General features: G+C 50.7%; 1 protein-coding gene and 1 long non-coding RNA gene across 2 annotated transcripts; one reads left to right on the top strand and one right to left on the bottom strand.

Moving 5' to 3' along the window:
• The first annotated feature begins 9093 nt into the window (after positions 1-9093).
• GAS2L2 (growth arrest specific 2 like 2) lies at positions 9094-16606 on the top strand. Its single transcript, XM_059908849.1, has 6 exons — positions 9094-9515; positions 10890-11134; positions 11987-12094; positions 13204-13300; positions 13903-14155; positions 14717-16606. The coding sequence occupies exons 1-6, from the start codon at positions 9131-9133 to the stop codon at positions 16269-16271; spliced, it is 2643 nt and encodes an 880-aa protein (XP_059764832.1). The 5' UTR covers positions 9094-9130; the 3' UTR covers positions 16272-16606.
• LOC132356101 (uncharacterized) lies at positions 10294-12147 on the bottom strand. Its single transcript, XR_009499748.1, has 3 exons — positions 11665-12147; positions 10809-11014; positions 10294-10598 (listed from the first exon to the last, which is right to left on the bottom strand). It is a non-coding gene; the product is annotated as an uncharacterized LOC132356101 (long non-coding RNA).
• Positions 16607-16897: the final 291 nt, after the last annotated feature.

Here is a 16897-nt window from a genome sequence, read left to right on the forward strand (position 1 = left end):
ATTACTCAAGGCACAGCCGCATAAGCATACATACCTGTGTCATCTCCTCTTGGCCCACTGTCCCATGGGTGATAGGGATGGGTGCCAGGAAATACCTGCATATGCAGTCATTTGCATTATAAGAGGAACCCTGAGCTTAGGGAACCCTAATCTTTTATACTGCGCAGTAACCAAACCTCTCCTTTGCTCCAGAAAAAGATACTATCTCTACTTCCAAGGTTGTTCACTATATAAACACCCTTGAAAAGTCAGTACCTCTGCTTGCAAGACATGCAAAAATAGGAAAGACCCATGCAGAATTGTCTCCCCCAAAAAATCCCATTCTCCTTACATTTATTAAAAGAGGCTATAGCCACCTTGGCTCTTTTTTTTTTTTTTTTTTTTAATATGGTAGCGTGCACATTACTTTTTTTTTTGAATTTTATTTTATTTTTTTATACAGCAGGTTCTTATTAGTCATCAATTTTATACACATCAGTGTATACATGTCAATCCCAATCAGCCAATTCATCACACCACCACCCCCAGCCCCTGCCGCTTTCCCCCCTTGGTGTCCATACGTTTGTTCTCTACATCTGTGTCTCAATTTCTGCCCTGCAAACCGGTTCATCTGTACCATTTTTCTAGGTTCCACATATATGTGTTAATATACGATATTTGTTTTTCTCTTTCTGACTTACTTCACTCTGTATGGCAGTCTCTAGATCCATCCACATCTCAACAAATGACCCAATTTCGTTCCTTTTTATGGCTGAGTAATATTCTATTGTATATATGTACCACATCTTCTTTATCCATTCGTCTGTTGATGGGCATTTAGGTTGCTTCCATGACCTAGCTACTGTAAATAGTGTTGCAATGAATATTGGGGTGCATGTGTCTTTTTGAATTATGGTTTTTTCTGGGTATATGCCCAGTAGTGGGATTGCTGGATCATATGGTAATTCTATTTTTAGCTTTTTAAGGAACCTCCATACTGTTCTCCATAGTGGCTGTATCAATTTACATTCCCACCAACAGTGCAAGAGGGTTCCCTTTTCTCCACACCCTCTCCAGCATTTGTTGTTTGTAGATTTTCTGATGATGCCCATTCTAACTGGTGTGAGGTGATACCTCACTGTAGTTTTCATTTGCATTTCTCTAATATTTAGTGATGTTGAGCAGCTTTTCATGTGCTTCTTGGCCATCTGTATGTCTTCTTTGGAGAAATGTCTATTTAGCTCTTCTGCCCATTTTTGGACTGGGTTGTTTGTTTTTTTAATATTGAGCTGCACGAGCTGTTTATATATTTTGGAGATTAATCCTTTGTCCATTGATTCATTTGCAAATATTTTCTCCCATTCTGAGGGTTGTCTTTTCGTCTTGTTTATGGTTTCCTTTGCTGTGCAAAAGCTTTGAAGTTTCATTAGGTCCCATTTGTTTATTTTTGTTTTTATTTCCATTACTCTAGGAGGTGGATCAAAAAAGATCTTGCTGTGATTTATGTCAAAGAGTGTTCTTCCTAAGTTTTCCTCTAAGAGTTTTATAGTGTCCAGTCTTACATTTAGGTCTCGAATCCATTTTGAGTTTATTTTTGTGTATGGTGTTAGGGAGTGTTCTAATTTCATTCTTTTACATGTAGCTGTCCAGTTTTCCCAGCACCACTTATTGAAGAGACTGTCTTTTCTCCATTGTATATCTTTGCCTTCTTTGTCATAGATTAGCTGACCATAGGTGCGTGGGTTTATCTCTGGGCTTTCTATCTTGTTCCATTGATCTATATTTCTGTTTTTGTGCCAGTACCATATTGTCTTGATTACTGTAGTTTTGTAGTATAGTCTGAAGTCAGGGAGTCTGATTCCTCCAGCTCCGCTTTTTTTCCCTCAAGACTGCTTTGGCTATTTGGGGTCTTTTGTGTCTCCATACAAATTTTAAGATTTTTTGTTCTAGCTCTGTAAAAAAATGCCATTGGTAATTTGATAGGGATTGCACTGAATCTGTAGATCGCTTTGGGTAGTATAGTCATTTTCACAATATTGATTCTTCCAATCCAAGAACATGGTATATCTCTCCATCTGTTGGTATCATCTTTAATTTCTTTCATCAGTGTCTTACAGTTTTCTGCATACAGGTCTTTTGTCTCCCTAGGTAGGTTTATTCCTAGGTATTTTATTCTTTTTGTTGCAGTGGTAAATGGGAGTGTTTCCTTAATTTCTCTTTCAGATTTTTCATCATTAGTATATAGGAATGCAAGAGATTTCTGTGCATTAATTTTGTATCCTGCAACTTTACCAAATTCATTGATTAGCTCTAGTAGTTTTCTGGTGGCATCTTTAGGATTCTCTGTGTATAGTATCATGTCATCTGCAAACAGTGACAGTTTTATTTCTTCTTTTCTGATTTGTATTCCTTTTATTTCTTTTACTTCTCTGATTGCCATGGCTAGGACTTCCAAAACTATGTTGAATAATAGTGGTGAGAGTGGACATCCTTGTCTTGTTCCTGATCTTAGAGGAAATGCTTTCAGTTTTTCACCATTGAGAATGATGTTTGCTGTGGGTTTGTCATATATGGCCTTTATTATGTTGAGGTAGGTTCCCCCTATGCCCACTTTCTGGAGAGTTTTTAATCATAAATGGGTGTTGAATTTTGTCAAAAAGCTTTTTCTGCATCTATTGAGATGATCACATGGTTTTTCTTCTTCAATTTGTTAATATGGTGTATCACATTGATTGATTTGCATATATTGAAGAATCCTTGCATCCCTGGGATTAATCCCACTTGATCATGGTGTGTGATCCTTTTAATGGGTTGTTGGATTCTGTTTGCTAGTATTTTGTTGAGGATTTTTGCATCTATATTCATCAGTGATATTGGTCTGTAATTTTCTTTTTTTGTAGTATCTTTGTCTGGTTTTGGTATCAGGGTGATGGTGGCCTCTTAGAATGAGTTTGGGAGTGTTCCTTCCTCTGCAATTTTTTGGAAGAGTTTGAGAAGGATGGGTGTTAGCTCTTCTCTAAATGTTTGATAGAATTCACCTGTGAAGCCATCTGGTCCTGGACTTTTGTTTGTTGGAAGATTTTTAATGACAGTTTCAATTTCATTACTTGTGATTGGTCTGTTCATATTTTCTGTTTCTTCCTGGTTCAGTCTTGGAAGGTTATACCTTTCTAAGAATTTGTCCATTTCTTCCAGGTTGTCCATTTTATTGGCATGAAGTTGCTTGTAGTAGTCTCTTAGGATGCTTTGTATTTCTGCGGTGTCTGTTGTAACTTCTCCTTTTTCATTTTTAATTTTATTGACTTGAGTTCTCTCCCTCTTTTTCTTGATGAGTCTGGCTAATGGTTTATCAATTTTGTTTATCTTCTCAAAGAACCAGCTTTTAGTTTTATTGATCTTTGCTATTGTTTTCTTTGTTTCTATTTCATTTATTTCTGCTCTGATCTTTATGATTTCTTTCCTTTTGCTAACTTTGGGTTTTGTCTGTTCTTATTTCTCTAGTTCCTTTAGGTGTAAGGTTAGATTGTTTGAGACTTTTCTTGTTTCTTGAGGTAGGCTTGTATAGCTATAAACTTCCCTCTTAGAACTGCTTTTGCTGCATCCCATAGGTTTTGGATCGTCGTGTTTTCATTGTCATTTGTCTCTAGGTATTTTTTTATTTCCTCTGATTTATTCAGTGATCTCTTGGTTATTTAGTAATGTATTGTTTAGCATCCATGTGTTTGTGTTTTTTACGTTTTTTTCCCTGTAATTCATTTCTAATCTCATAGCGTTGTGGTCAGAAAAGATGCTTGATATGATTTCAATTTTCTTAAATTTACTGAGGCTTGATTGGTGACCCAAGATGTGATCTATCCTGGAGAATGTTCCGTGCGCACTTGAGAAGAAAGTGTAATCTGCTGTTTTTGGATGGAATGTCCTATAAATACCAATTAAATCTATCTGGTCTATTGTGTCATTTAAAGCTTCTGTTTCCTTATTTATTTTCATTTTGGATGACCTGTCCATTGGTGTAAGTGAGGTGTTCAAGTCCCCCACTATTATTGTGTTCCTGTCTATTTCCTCTTTTATAGTTGTTAGCAGTTGCCTGATGTATTGAGGTGCTCCTATGTTGGATGCATATATATTTATAATTGTTATATCTTCTTCTTGGATTGATCCCTTGATCATTATGTAGTGTCCTTCCTTGTCTCTTGTAACATTCTTTATTTTAAAGTCTATTTTATCTGATATGAGTATAGCTACTCCAGCTTTCTTTTGATTTCCATTTGCATGGAATATCTTTTTCCATCCCCTCACTTTCAGTCTGTATGTGTCCCTAGGTCTGAAGTGGGTCTCTTGTAGACAGCATATATATGGGTCTTGTTTTTGTATCCATTCAGCGAGCCTGTGTCTTTTGGTTGGAGCATTTCATCCATTCATGTTTAAGGTAATTATCGATATGTACGTTCCTATGACCATTTTCTTAATTGTTTTCAGTTTGTTTTTGTAGGTCCTTTTCTTCTCTTGTGTTTCCCACTTAGAGAAGTTCCTTTAGCATTTGTTGTAGAGCTGGTTTGGTGGTGCTGAATTCTCTTAGCTTTTGCTTGTCTGTAAAGCTTTTGATTTCTCCATCGAATCTGAATGAGATCCTTGCCGGGTAGAGTAATCTTGGTTGTAGGTTCTTCCCTTTCATCACTTTAAGTATATCATGCCACTCGCTTCTGGCTTGTAGAGTTTCTGCTGAGAGATCAGCTGTTAACCTTATGGGAGTTCCCTTGTACGTTGTCATTTTTCCCTTGCTGCTTTCAATAATTTTTCTTTGTCTTTAATTTTTGCCAATTTGATTACTATGTGTCTCAGCGTGTTTCTCCTTGAGTTTATCCTGTATGGGACTCTCTGCGCTTCCTGGACTTGGGAGGCTATTTCCTTTCCCATGTTAGGGAAGTTTTTGACTATAATCTCTTCAAATATTTCCTCTGGTCCTTTCTCTCTCTCTTCTCCTTCTGGGACCTGTATAATACGAGTGTTGTTGTGTTTAATGTTGTCCCAGAGGTCTTTTAGGCTGTCTTCATTTCTTTTCATTCTTTTTTCTTTATTCTGTTCAGCAGCAGTGAATTCCACCATTCTGTCTTCCAGGTCATTTATCCTTTCTTCTGCCTCAGTTATTCTGCTATTGATTCCTTCTAGTGTAGTTTTCATTTCAGTTATTGTATTGTTCATCTCTGTTTGTTCTTTAATTTTTCTAGGTCTTTGTTAAACATTTCTTGCATCTTCTCGACCTTTGCCTCCATTCTTTTTCCAAGGTCCTGGATCATCTTCACTATCATTATTCTGAATTCTTTTTCTGGAAGGTTGCCTATCTCCACTTCATTTAGTTGTTTTTCTGGGGTTTTATCTTGTTCCTTCATCTGGTACATAGCCCTCTGCCTTTTCATCTTGTCTATCTTTCTGTGAATGTGGTTTTTGTTCCACGGGCTGCAGGACTGCAGTTCTTCTTGCTTCTGCTATCTGCCCTCTGGTGGATGAGGCTATCTAAGAGGCTTGTGCAAGTTTCCTGATGGGACGGACTGGTGGTGGGTAGAGCTGGCTGTTGCTCTGGTGGGCAGAGCTCAGTAAAACTTTAATCCGATTGACTGCTGATGGGTGGGACTGAGTTCCCTCTCTGTTGGTTGTTTGGCCTGAGGCGACCCAACACTGGAGCCTGCCGGCTCTTTGGTGGGGCTAATGGCAGACTCTGGGAGGGCTCACGCCAAGGAGTACTTCCCAGAACTTCTGCTGCCAGTGTCCTTGTCCTCATGGTGAGCCACAGCCACCCACCACCTCTGCAGGAGACCCTCCAACACTAGCAGGTAGGTCTAGTTCAGTCTCCCCTGGGGTCACTGCTCCTTCCCCTGGGTCCCAATGCGCACACTACTTTGTGTGTGCCCTCCAAGAGTGGAGTCTCTGTTTCCCCCAGTCCTGTCAGAGTCCTGCAATCAAATCCCCCTAGCCTTCAAAGTCTGATTCTCTAGTAATTCCTCCTCCCGTTTCCGGACCCCCAGGTTTGGAAGCCTGACGTGGGGCTCAGAACCTTCACTCCAGTGGGTGGACTTCTGTGGTATAAGTGTTCTCCAGTTTGTGAGTCACCCACCCAGCAGTTATGGGATTTGATTTTATTGTGATTGCGCCCCTCCTACCGTCTCATTGCGGCTTCTCCTTTGTCTTTGGATGTGGGGTAACTTTTTTGGTGAGTTCCAGTGTCTTCCTGTTGATGATTGTTCAGCAGTTAGTTGTGATTCTGGTGTTCTCACAAGAGGAAGTGAGAGCACATCCTTCTACTCTGCCATCTTGGTTCAGGCTCCTACTTTTTTTTTTTTTAATTAATTAATTAATGTTTTTGGCTGCGTTGGGTCTTTGTTGCTGAGCACGGGCTTTCTCTAGGTGCAGTGAGCAGGGGTTACTCTTCAATGCAGTGCGTGGGCTTCTCATTGTGGTGGCTTCTCTTGTTGCGGAGCACGGGCTCTAGGCGTGCGGGCGTCAGTAGTTGTGGCATGTGGGCTCAGTAGTTGTGGCTCGTGGGCTCTAGGGCGCAGGCTCAGCAACTGTGGCACATGGGCTTAGTTGCTCCGCGGCATGTGGGATGGTCCTGGACCAGGGCTCGAACCCGTGTCCCCTGCATTGGCAGGCAGATTCTTAAACACTGCAGCACCAGGGAAGTCCCAACCACCTTGGTTCCTGATTGCAAAATTCAAAAGCTTACTCTGGCTAATTTAAGGAAAAAAAAATAGAGCTCACAGAATGGCTGGAAGACTTGACAATTGGAAGTCAGGTTCTCTCTCTGGGGCTGGGCTCATCTTCCCTAATTTCAAGAAAGTCCTACCTAATACCTGAAAATAGGATTTTATTAGCAAGAATGGAAAAGAAATAGCTCCTCTGTATTGGGGTAACCAGTCTCTAGAATGGCTCCCAATGACCCTTGTCTCCTGGTATTCACACTCTTATGTAGACCCTTCCCACATGAAATAAGGCCAACCTGGGTAATTGATAGGATATTGTGGAAATGACAGAGTGTGACTTTCAAGGCTAGGTAATAAAAGACCCTGTGGCTTCTGTCTTGCTCTCTCACTCTAGAGAAAGCCAGCTGCCATGTCTTGAGGACACTCAAGCAACCCTATGGAGAGGTTCATTACACTGAGGAACTCAGGCCTCCTGCCAGCTTCAGTTTTCTTGTTTCCTCATCCATAAAATGGGTACAACAATCATCATCTTGATGCCTTTAAAAGGTAATTGAGGGACTTCCCTGGTGGTCCAGTGGTTAAGACTCTGCGCTCCCAATGCAGGGGTCCCAGGTTCAATCCCTGGTCGGGGAACTAGATCCCACATTAATGCTGCAACTAAGAGTTCTCATGCCACAACGAAGATCCCACATGCTGCAACTAAGACCCGATGCAGTAGAAGGGAGGGAGGGAGGGAGGGAGGGAAGGAAGGAAGGAAGGAAGGAAGGAAGGAAGGAAAGAAGGAAGGGCAGGAGAGAGAAAGAAAGAGAGAGAGAGAGAGAAAGACAGAAAGAACGAAAGAAAGAAAGAAATTGAAAGAAAATTACCTTCCAAAAGGTAAAGAAAAGCCCTGCATAATCTGAAACCCCATTTCCTCTCTTCCTCAGAGTCTACCTGTCATTGCCATTCCTGAGATATGCTAACCATCCCCCTGCCTAGAGTTTTTTTTTTTTTTTTGGCTGAGCCACATGGCTTGTGGGATTTTAGTTCCCTAACCAGGGATTGAACCCAGGCCACAGCAGTGAAAGCACTGAGTCCTAACCACTGGACCGCTGGGAAATTCCCCTGCCTGGAGCTTTTGCACTGGCTGTTCCCTCTGCCCGAGTACCCTTCCCGAAGATATGCTTCCTCACTTCTCTTAGGTCCCTGCTCAGTCATCACCATGTCAGTGAGGCCTTTCCTGACCACCTTATAGAAAATACCTCCCCGCTTCTCCTTTAGTCCTTTAGTTTTCTCCCTGGTATTTATCACCATCTGACTTACTATAGACTTGTAAGTTTGTTGTCATCCAACACCCACCAACATATAAGCAGCCTCCATGAGGTCAGGGACTTCATTTATAGCTACACCCTCAGGGCTATAATAGTGCGTGGCACACAGTAGGTACTCAGGAAATATTTGTTGAATGATTGCATTGCTGTGGCCATGGGGTGAGGTACTATGATTGACAGCCCACTCTGGAGGAATCACGTGGGTAGAGTGGGAGGGGTGGAGAAGGTTCTCCAGAGCAAGTAGGGAGCATGGTGCACAAACGAGGCTGCTGGGAGAATCAGGGAGAGCTGGGACCCCCCCAGTCTTAATAGTCTGATACTTTCCACATTCACGATTCCTCTAATTCTTCACAACACCCTGGAGAGGTAGATATTATTATTCCCATTTTATAATTGAGGCAACTAAGGCACAGAGAGGCTAGACAGTATATGAAGGTCACAGAGGGCTTCAGGAAAGGGTCCAAGGCCAAACTCATGTGTATGGACTCTATCGCTGCATCTATTTCATCCCTGTCCTACGGTGCTCACTAAACACCAAGGGGCATGGCATGCCCTGGCCCTGCTTCTCTCCCTCATTTCCCAAAAGCCCCCACCAGTGTCAACCAAGTGAGAGAAGCCAGCCCCAGCCTTCCTCTGCTCCCCAGGCTCCAGGGCGGGCAATGCCAGGAAGGGTTAACAAGGAGTGTTTGTAGCAGTCACTGTCTCCAAGGAGAGGAAAGCAGAGTGGAGAGGCCGACAGCCAGACTCCAGGCCGGCCGGTGGCGAGTGGGATGCAGCTAGCACGGCCTGTCCAGCCCTGGGGGGAGAAAGGAGTGTCCTCACCTCCACCTGTCCTGGGAGGTGGTGACCTCTGAGCGGACTGGGCAGCTGGGGTGCGAGGTCGCTGCAGGGCTACCAAGTAGGAAAGTTCTGGCAGGGACTGAGGAATGGGGGGGGGGGAGGGGGAGGGCCTGGCCCAGCCCAGTGGCGGCAGTGACAGTGGCTGAAGCCAGCGGCAAGTAGCAGAGCTGTCCTGGGCTCCGAGAGGACAAGGGGAGCCCCTGAGTCAGGGAGAACCAGCCAAGACCCAGCAGGTGGTAGGAGTGAAGACACAGCTGTGGGAGAGAGGAGGCACCCGCCACTTCCCCGGCTGGTGGTCCAGCCATGTCCCAGCCTGGGGCTGGCAGGAGGAGGCCTGGGACCCCGAGGCCTCCGGTGCGCAGCGTCCGGCCCTTTAAGTCCAGTGAGCAGTACCTGGAAGCCATGAAGGAGGACCTGGCCGAGTGGCTTCGGGATCTCTACGGGCTGGACATTGACGCAGCCAACTTCCTGCAGGCGCTGGAGACGGGCCTGGTGCTGTGCCAGCATGCCAACGCCGTCACTGAGGCCGCCCTGGTCTTCCTGGCTGAGGCACCTGCCCGAGCCCAAAGGATTCCCCTGCCCCGGGCCGGGGTTTCCTGCAATGGGGCCGCCCAGCCAGGCACCTTCCAGGCCCGGGACAACATCTCCAACTTCATCCAATGGTGCCGCAAGGAGATGGGTATCCAAGGTAAGCACCCTGGGCCCCCCTCCCCAGACCCTTATCTTGCCAGGCGTCAATCTCCTCTCTGAGGCTCAGGCTGCATCAGGGGTCAGGAACCATGGTCCTCCTTCCAGATTTGCCTTGGGCCAGCTCATTCCTTTTCATGCCTCAGTTTCCCAATCTCATTGGAAATCCCCAATAAATAAATGTGTTGATTGGATGATTCGAGCACCTATCTCCTTTGGGTAGAGCGTCGTGCTGGGCACCGAGCGCTGAGAGGGCTGAGAACCAGTGCCAAGAAGTTTGTGGCCCAGGAAGAGAGACAGCTGAGAAGATGCATAAATTACAGCCCAACGTGGTAGAAGCTCAAGTAGAGGCATCTGTGCTGGGGAGACAGAGGCAGAAACAGCCGCCTGATGGGCCTGGAAAGACCATATAGTGGATGGAGATTTGAGCTGAGTCTTGGGGAATAAAAACAAGTTTGGGGGACAGGGAGTTCTAGGCAGGGGGGCACAAAGAAGGCGTGTGTTTGGGCTACAGTGGGGTGGGGAGGGGACGGGGAGGAGGCAAGTGGATGTTAGGGAGGGGCCAGTCGTGTTTGCGGCTTCCAAGACTCTAGGACTGATATCAGGCTCCCTCATCTCCTTGGCCTTGGACCCAGCAGCGGGGATGAAGCTGGATGCTGCACCATCCTTCAGACCAAAGGCAGTGTGGGTGTGGCAGAGGAAGGGGTCAGGCCTGGCCTACGGCCGGTGGCAACACAATATGGCACAGGACTGGAGGGCTGATAAAGGCTAGTGTTTTATCGGGCACTTACCACGTGCCAGACATTGCCTGCAAACACATAACTATCCCTACAACAACCCCATGAAACAGACTACTTTCCCGTTTTACAGAAGAGGAGACTGAAGCTGGGACTAGCCCAAGGTCATACATCTGGTGGGTGGGAGCGTCAGGATTCCAAAGCTGGCAGTCAGGCTCCAGAGCCTGTACTCACCCCAGCCTGGTTGTGTGTGGGCTGGGAGTTGAGTCTGGGGTGCCTGGTGGTTACTGGAGGTGAGAGGCGCGGACGGGAAGCAGAACAGACTGCTTCTTGCTCCTGGACCCATCCTGGCAAACAGAGCGGGGAGAAGGGCAGGTGGAGTTAGGCTCCTTCGCTTGGCTGTGTCCCCTCTTCCCCCCCACCCCCCACCCCCAGCCCATAAGGCAGCCACCTCGTCTTGCACTCAGTACCTGAGCAATTCTGTCCAGACCCTCCTAGGGGCTGGCTTGCCGCCAAGAACCTAAGACGAAAACCCCCATCCCCCAAGGCTCTCCCACCTGTTCCGCTTGCTTGCTCCGGGCAGGTCGGCAGGGATCTCAGGCTGCCTACCCTCCTCTCCCCTCTCCCGCCCCGGCCAGAGGTGCTGATGTTCGAGACGGACGACCTGGTGCTGCGCAAGAACGTGAAGAACGTGGTGCTGTGCCTGCTGGAGCTGGGCCGCCGGGCCCAGTGCTTCGGCGTCGCGGCGCCCACCCTGGTGCGGCTGGAGGAGGAGATCGACGAGGAGCTGCGGCTGGAGCTGGCCCTGCCCGCGCCCGACCCCCCGCCGCCGCCCGAGCCCCCCACGCGCCCGCCCTGCCACTTCCGCAACCTGGACCAATTGGTGAGGGCTCCGGACACGCCCCTCGGCCCCGCCTTCCTTCGCCCCGCCTCCCTCTCCCCCTCCGAATCTGGCCCCTCTGAGCCACCCCCTTCTTCAGCTCCAGTCCCTCCTCGACACTCTCACCGCGTGGTTGTTAGTAAGTCGTGTCCTCTTTGAGCCTCGACCCTCATCGTTTTCTTTATGAATCCAGCACCCCACGCCTCTCTCGTTTAAACCCCGTGGGACGGTTGTTAAGAACGCAGACTTCAGCACCTTTTCTGACTGCTTGGTTTAAGTCTTAGTTCCACTGCTTTGCAGCCGTGTGACTTTGGGCAAATTATTTGCCCTCTCTGTGCCTCAGTTCCCTTATCTGCACTGTGGGGATGTAACCGTGCCTACCTTCCACGACCGTGCTGGCTGTTACATGAGCCAGCGCACGTGAAGCGCTCAGCCGGTGTCTGGCACAGAGCGTCCTCTCCTGGGAGTTAGCTCTGACTGTGACTAGGAATCACTTCTACCACCAAGGAATCGAGCTCAGGGGGGTTTCTTACCTTGCCGAAGGCCTATAGTGCGGTGGAGGCAGGATTCCCACCCAAACCTGTCAGGTTCCAAGGTCCACCTTAACCATCACACTCCGCGGCCTCTGTCAGCTGACTCACGAGGGTGCTGGGCCGTAGGTGGCCACTCAAGGTCTTGTTCTCGTTGAGCCATTAAAAGTCTTCTCTACTTGCTTCTCAGCCCCCAGCCCTGACTCAGCAGAAGCCTTGGGGCTGGGGGGCAGGCAGGCCGCCCGTTGGGCTTGACCCAGCGTGCAGGGGGAGCTTGGCTACCTGGGCAGAGGGGAGGGCTGAACCCATTGCCCACTGCCCGCAGGTTCAGAGCCTGGTGAGCCGCTGCACGTGCCCAGTTCAGTTCTCCATGGTCAAGGTGTCCGAGGGGAAGTACTGCGTGGGAGACTCCAACACCCTCATCTTCATCCGGGTAAGTCCCAGGTCGGGGATGGAGGGCCCTCTCTGGGGTCGGCAGAATCAGGTTTCCTTCCTTGGGACTTCGCCCAGGCCTGAAGGCAAGGACAGGAAATCACCATTCATCCCCAGTTATCAGGCCTTGGGGCTTTCCTTCTCTCCCTTGGAGAATTCCAGAAGATTCCTGCCAAAGTTGGCAAGCATGTCCCCTCCTCCCATGAGGGCAGCCAGAACCAGAACCCCCCCACCATCTGCCTCCACCTTAGTTCAGAAGGGGGTCTCCCCAGTCAGAAGTGAGGATAAAGCGTACTCCCACTTTTCCACCCACAGGCTTGGTCACAGCAAGGGGCCTGAGACCCCGCCCAGTTTGTGTTCCCTGCATGGCCCAGCCGCATAGACCCCGCGGTCCACGGCTCACATGCCCAGCTTGGTGCCTTCTGAGTGGCAGTACAAGTCTGAACTGTGCCTCCCACTACTCCCCACTCCCCACCCCCTCCACCCTGCCCCATGCCTGGCCACCTGGCCAGAAACAGTCTGCACCTGGGGGTGTGGCCAGTGGCTCAGGGGCACAGCTAAGCCTTCTCCTTGGGCCGGGCCATACCTGGGGGCAGAGCCAGCTCCCTGGGTCCTCACCCAGAGCCTGAGCCAAGAGCTCTGTGAAGTAGGTGGGGATGGATTGTGGCGCCACGTTTCCACTAAGGAAGTGGAGACCTGGAGAGGCTACGTGACCTGGAATGGAGTCAGGCCAGGACTCCTGAGGGTCCTTTAACACACACACCAGGAGAGCAAAGTCAGCGCCCCCCGTTTCTGATACAAACGTGTGCAGGTGTCAACCGTTTCCCAGCGAAGGGAGAGGAGGGAGTCGGGAGGTAGACTACACAGTGCTTGGGAGATCCCTTGTCTCGCCGTGGGGCAACTTGCTGCTTGTCAGCTTGGCCTCCACCCTTGACAACGTGGTATCTGATGCCAGTCCTGGAGGGGACTCAGGCTGCAACATAGGCACGCTCCCAACTACACATGTGTGCGTGTGTACGTGGATGGGAGCAAGGGCTGAAGGCCTGCAGGCTGGTCCATGGAGAGGGGACGCCCTCACCCTGCCCTCCGCCTCACCCTTGCCCCCTGCAGATCCTCCGGAACCATGTGATGGTGCGTGTCGGGGGCGGCTGGGACACACTCGGTCACTATCTGGACAAACATGACCCCTGCCGGTGCACATCCCTCTGTAAGTCCCCTGAGAGTCCCTTCCCTATGACTCCGGGTCGGGAGGCCGGAAGCACACGCAGGAGGTAGGCCTGATCTCCAGGGGCAAGAGGTGTGCAGGGGATGGAGGAAGGAAGATACTGTAGAAGGTACAGGTGTGGGTGGCCTCTCAGCTCTAGGGGGAAAGCGGGCCAGCCACAGTGCAGTACCAACTTGAGCCACAGGATGGCGCCAAACACACAGAGAATCAGCATTTGGTCATGGGTGCATGTGGGCAGGGCTTAGGTCTGGCTCTGATGGAGGCACCAAGCATGACTTGGAAGGGTCTGTAGTCTTCCCGTAATCTCCATCAGCACCTCAAGCTACCCCAAATAAGCATGCAATCTAAGTAAAAGATGTGGGCTTGCAGCTTTAAACAAGTCCCCCAGCCAGGCCCTCTGACCAGATTTCATCCCCTAAACCCCTCCCATGAGGAAATTCTGGTGCTGTCATTGTCACAGTAGGTCCCACTGTCTCTAATGCGGGATTCAGGGTGTGGGACAGCTGGGGGAGGGAACGGTGGACCCCATCAGCAAGAGTTTAACCCTTTCCTCCTCTCCTCTCTCTGGGGGGCTGTGTTGGTAGCACACAAGACGGGCAGCTTCCTGAAGCCTCCTGTCCCACTGGTGCAGCATGAAGTGAGGGTGGAGGATGGGCCCTCGCAGCCCCAGCCTACAATGACCATCAGCCGCTCCCAGAGCCCCCTGCCCTCCGTGGACTGGAAGACATATACTTCTTCAGGTCGAAAGCTGAGGCCCCCTGCCGCCTCCTCCCCTACACCCCACCGTGAACGGAGAGCAGGGGCAGGGATCCTCAGAGAGACAGCACCATTCCCAAGGTACTGGGGAGGGACAGGGCAGGGCCTCTTCCTGCTTTGGAGTCCACATTCTCAGAGGCCACCCCACCCCAAGTTAAGGGGAGCAGGTCTCCCAGCAGTGCCCCTATCCCAGCAAGACCTCAGGTGTTCAGAACCAAAAAAGCACCCAGTACCTTTAGGATCATCTAGTTACTTCATACACCATCCCATTTCACAGATGAGGAGGCTGAGGCCCATAAAGGGAACAGACTTACCCAAGGTCCCTCTGCCATTTCATGGTACAGCAGAAAGTAAGACCCTCCCCACCCAAGACTGGTGACCTGTAGTTGTGGGATCTGAAGCAACCTGGGGTCCAGACCAGGCTGCTTTCTATCTGCTGCACAAGGAATGGAGGAGGATGGGCTTCAACAGTATCTGCTGTAAGGAAGAGTCTCTGGCAGGCACGGGGGAGAGGGAGCATCTGCTTCATTCGACATGAAGTCTGACCCCCTGGGAGTTCTGGCTGGGGAAAAGCCATCCCTTCCCAGAGCCAGGGGACTGGATCAGATAACCCTGCCGATGACCTATGATTCTCCCTTTCAGGTGCCAGGAGAAGTCACTCGCCCCGTCTTGGAGGCAGCTGCCAGCTGGGGACAGCCCACCCAGCCCCCAATCCTCACCCACTCCCAGGGGCCGAGACCCACAGTGCACCTCCTCAGGGAAGAGGGAGGACAGATGCCCCCCTGAACTCCCCAGGAGAAGGACTCCCACATCTTGGGTTCATGAGGAGACAGACAGCTGGGGAACTCGTGCCAGGACCCCCATCTCCCAGGGACTCCAAGCCCCTGAGGCCACTACCACAGGGACACCAGCAGGAGGACCATCTCCCCTGCCTTGTTCCTCCAGCCCGGCCAAGCCTGTGGGCCCCAGGCCACCACCCCGGGGTGAGGCCGAGGGTGCTTCCTCCCAGCTTAGGGAGACAGCATCTGTCCATTCTCCATCCCCTGTTAAAGGACCCACCAAAATCCCGGTCCAGTTACCCCCAGCTTGCCCCCTGACTCCAGGAAGCAGCTTTCCAGGGACTGCAAGTGGAGGTCCCAGGACAGAACTGGGGAGAGGCCCCATTCCATTAAAGGCCGTCATTGGGGACCTGTCTGGGTCCAGACATGGGGACTGCTGTGTGGAAGAGAGGCAAGAGGACCAGAAGCTGGACGTCCAGGTGACAGCAGAGGCCGGAGAGCCCTGGGGCCTGGGCCCACAGCACCGGGAGGGGAGGTGCACTCCCCTGCCCGCGGGTGGGATCAAGGAGCAAGCCACCTACCACAGCCTTGGGGAGCAGCTTTTGGCCAACATGAAGCTGCTAGAGGTGGCGGGTGCCTGCCCCCAGGGCACAGGGTCTGGAGTCATTCGTCGCAGTGGAGTCTACGTGCCCAGTCTGGGTGGGCGGTGGCCTGAGCCTGGGGGTCCTTATGACAAAGTCATCCAAGAACTGGCTCAGGGCCCCCCACCCCTCCTTAAGGTGGACCTGGGAGCCTGGAAGGCAGCCCCTACAGGCTCCCCTAAGCCGGCTGTAAGTGCAGGCCCAGGAAGCCCAAAAGGGAAACTGGGAGCCGAAGAGAGTGGGCTGAAGACAAAAGCAAGCCCAAGTGCCAAGGGTGCCAGGACAACGAAGGTCCCAGCTCAAGGGGGGCAGGACTGCTCAGCCCCTGCTGTGTCTGCCACCCCAGAGTCCGCCACACCTTCACCCTCCACCCCCAGTTCTGATAAAGCCAAGGCATGTCCAGGCAAGGGCAAGAGAACACTCCGGAAGCCCCAGAGAGTCCCATCCATCTACAAGCTGAAGCTCAGGCACAGGATTCGGCCCCGGAGAGACCACAGGCCTGAGAAGCAGCCTTCACGAATCCCCAAGCCGTTGACCTACCTCCACCTGGGTCCAGCCAAGGCACCCCCCAGGGGCAGGCTGGTGAGAGCAGTGCGGGGCAGCAATGGAGGGAGGGCAGCCCTGGTGGACGGAGCCTCGGCGGGGGAGAAGGAGGAAGGAAAGGAGAGGAAGGAGCCAGCTGCACCACTGGAGAGCAGCGCCCAGCCTTTGGAGGGCCAGGGGCCTCAGCAGCTGGATCAAGCGCCCCTCTCACCTGAGGAGGAGTCTTGGGTGTGAGAAGGCGCGTCTCCTCCCCGAGCCTGTGGGTATAGGGGAGGAGGGAAGTGAAAAGATGCCCGTGTATTCATTGCACTCCCAACTGCAGGAACAGAAAGGAAGGTCCCTCACCTCAATACAGGGCCTTGGCCAGGAGAGGTTAGAAGACAAACAGAGACTCCATCTGGTCGGTTGAGCAAAAGGGCAACCCATGAGTCCCACTCCAGTTCCAGGGTGGTAGGGCTACTGTCTCCCAGAAGAGCTCCCCAAATTCCTGTGCTCTGTCCTCCGGCCATGCCCATTTCCACAGCTCTTATACGTTATTAAACATGAGTGGGTCTGTCCCTGAGCCCCCAGCTCTTGAGTCCTTCACTCTACCCCGGCGCAGGAGGGCGAAGCAGCATTTTCCCGCTGGAGGGGAAGAGGGGGAGGGAGCTGGGGTGAGAGAGGTTTCCCCTCTGCAGCCCCAGCCAACCTTGCCAGACAGCCCTTCTCTCCTGGAAGAGGCTCCTGCCTCAGCATCACGGGCAGGGACAAGGTCGCCCCACACAGGCTCCTGCAGGACTTCAAAACTTTGCTCTGGGGCTTGGGAACTGAGATCACTGAGTCAAGAGGGATGGCTGAGAGCGTTCCTTAACACATCTTCA

Source organism: Balaenoptera ricei, chromosome 20 (assembly GCF_028023285.1).
Source record: "Balaenoptera ricei isolate mBalRic1 chromosome 20, mBalRic1.hap2, whole genome shotgun sequence".
In the NCBI taxonomy this organism is placed as follows: Eukaryota; Metazoa; Chordata; class Mammalia; order Artiodactyla; family Balaenopteridae; genus Balaenoptera; species Balaenoptera ricei.

Coding starts and splice junctions, on each gene's coding strand:
- GAS2L2 (XM_059908849.1), top strand. CDS start 9,131: ATGTCCCAGCCTGGGGCTGGCAGGAGGAGGCCTGGGACCCCGAGGCCT. Junction 9,516..10,889: donor CAAGGAGATGGGTATCCAAG/GTAAGCACCCTG, acceptor CGCCCCGGCCAG/AGGTGCTGATGTTCGAGACG. Junction 13,301..13,902: donor CTGCCGGTGCACATCCCTCT/GTAAGTCCCCTG, acceptor CTGTGTTGGTAG/CACACAAGACGGGCAGCTTC.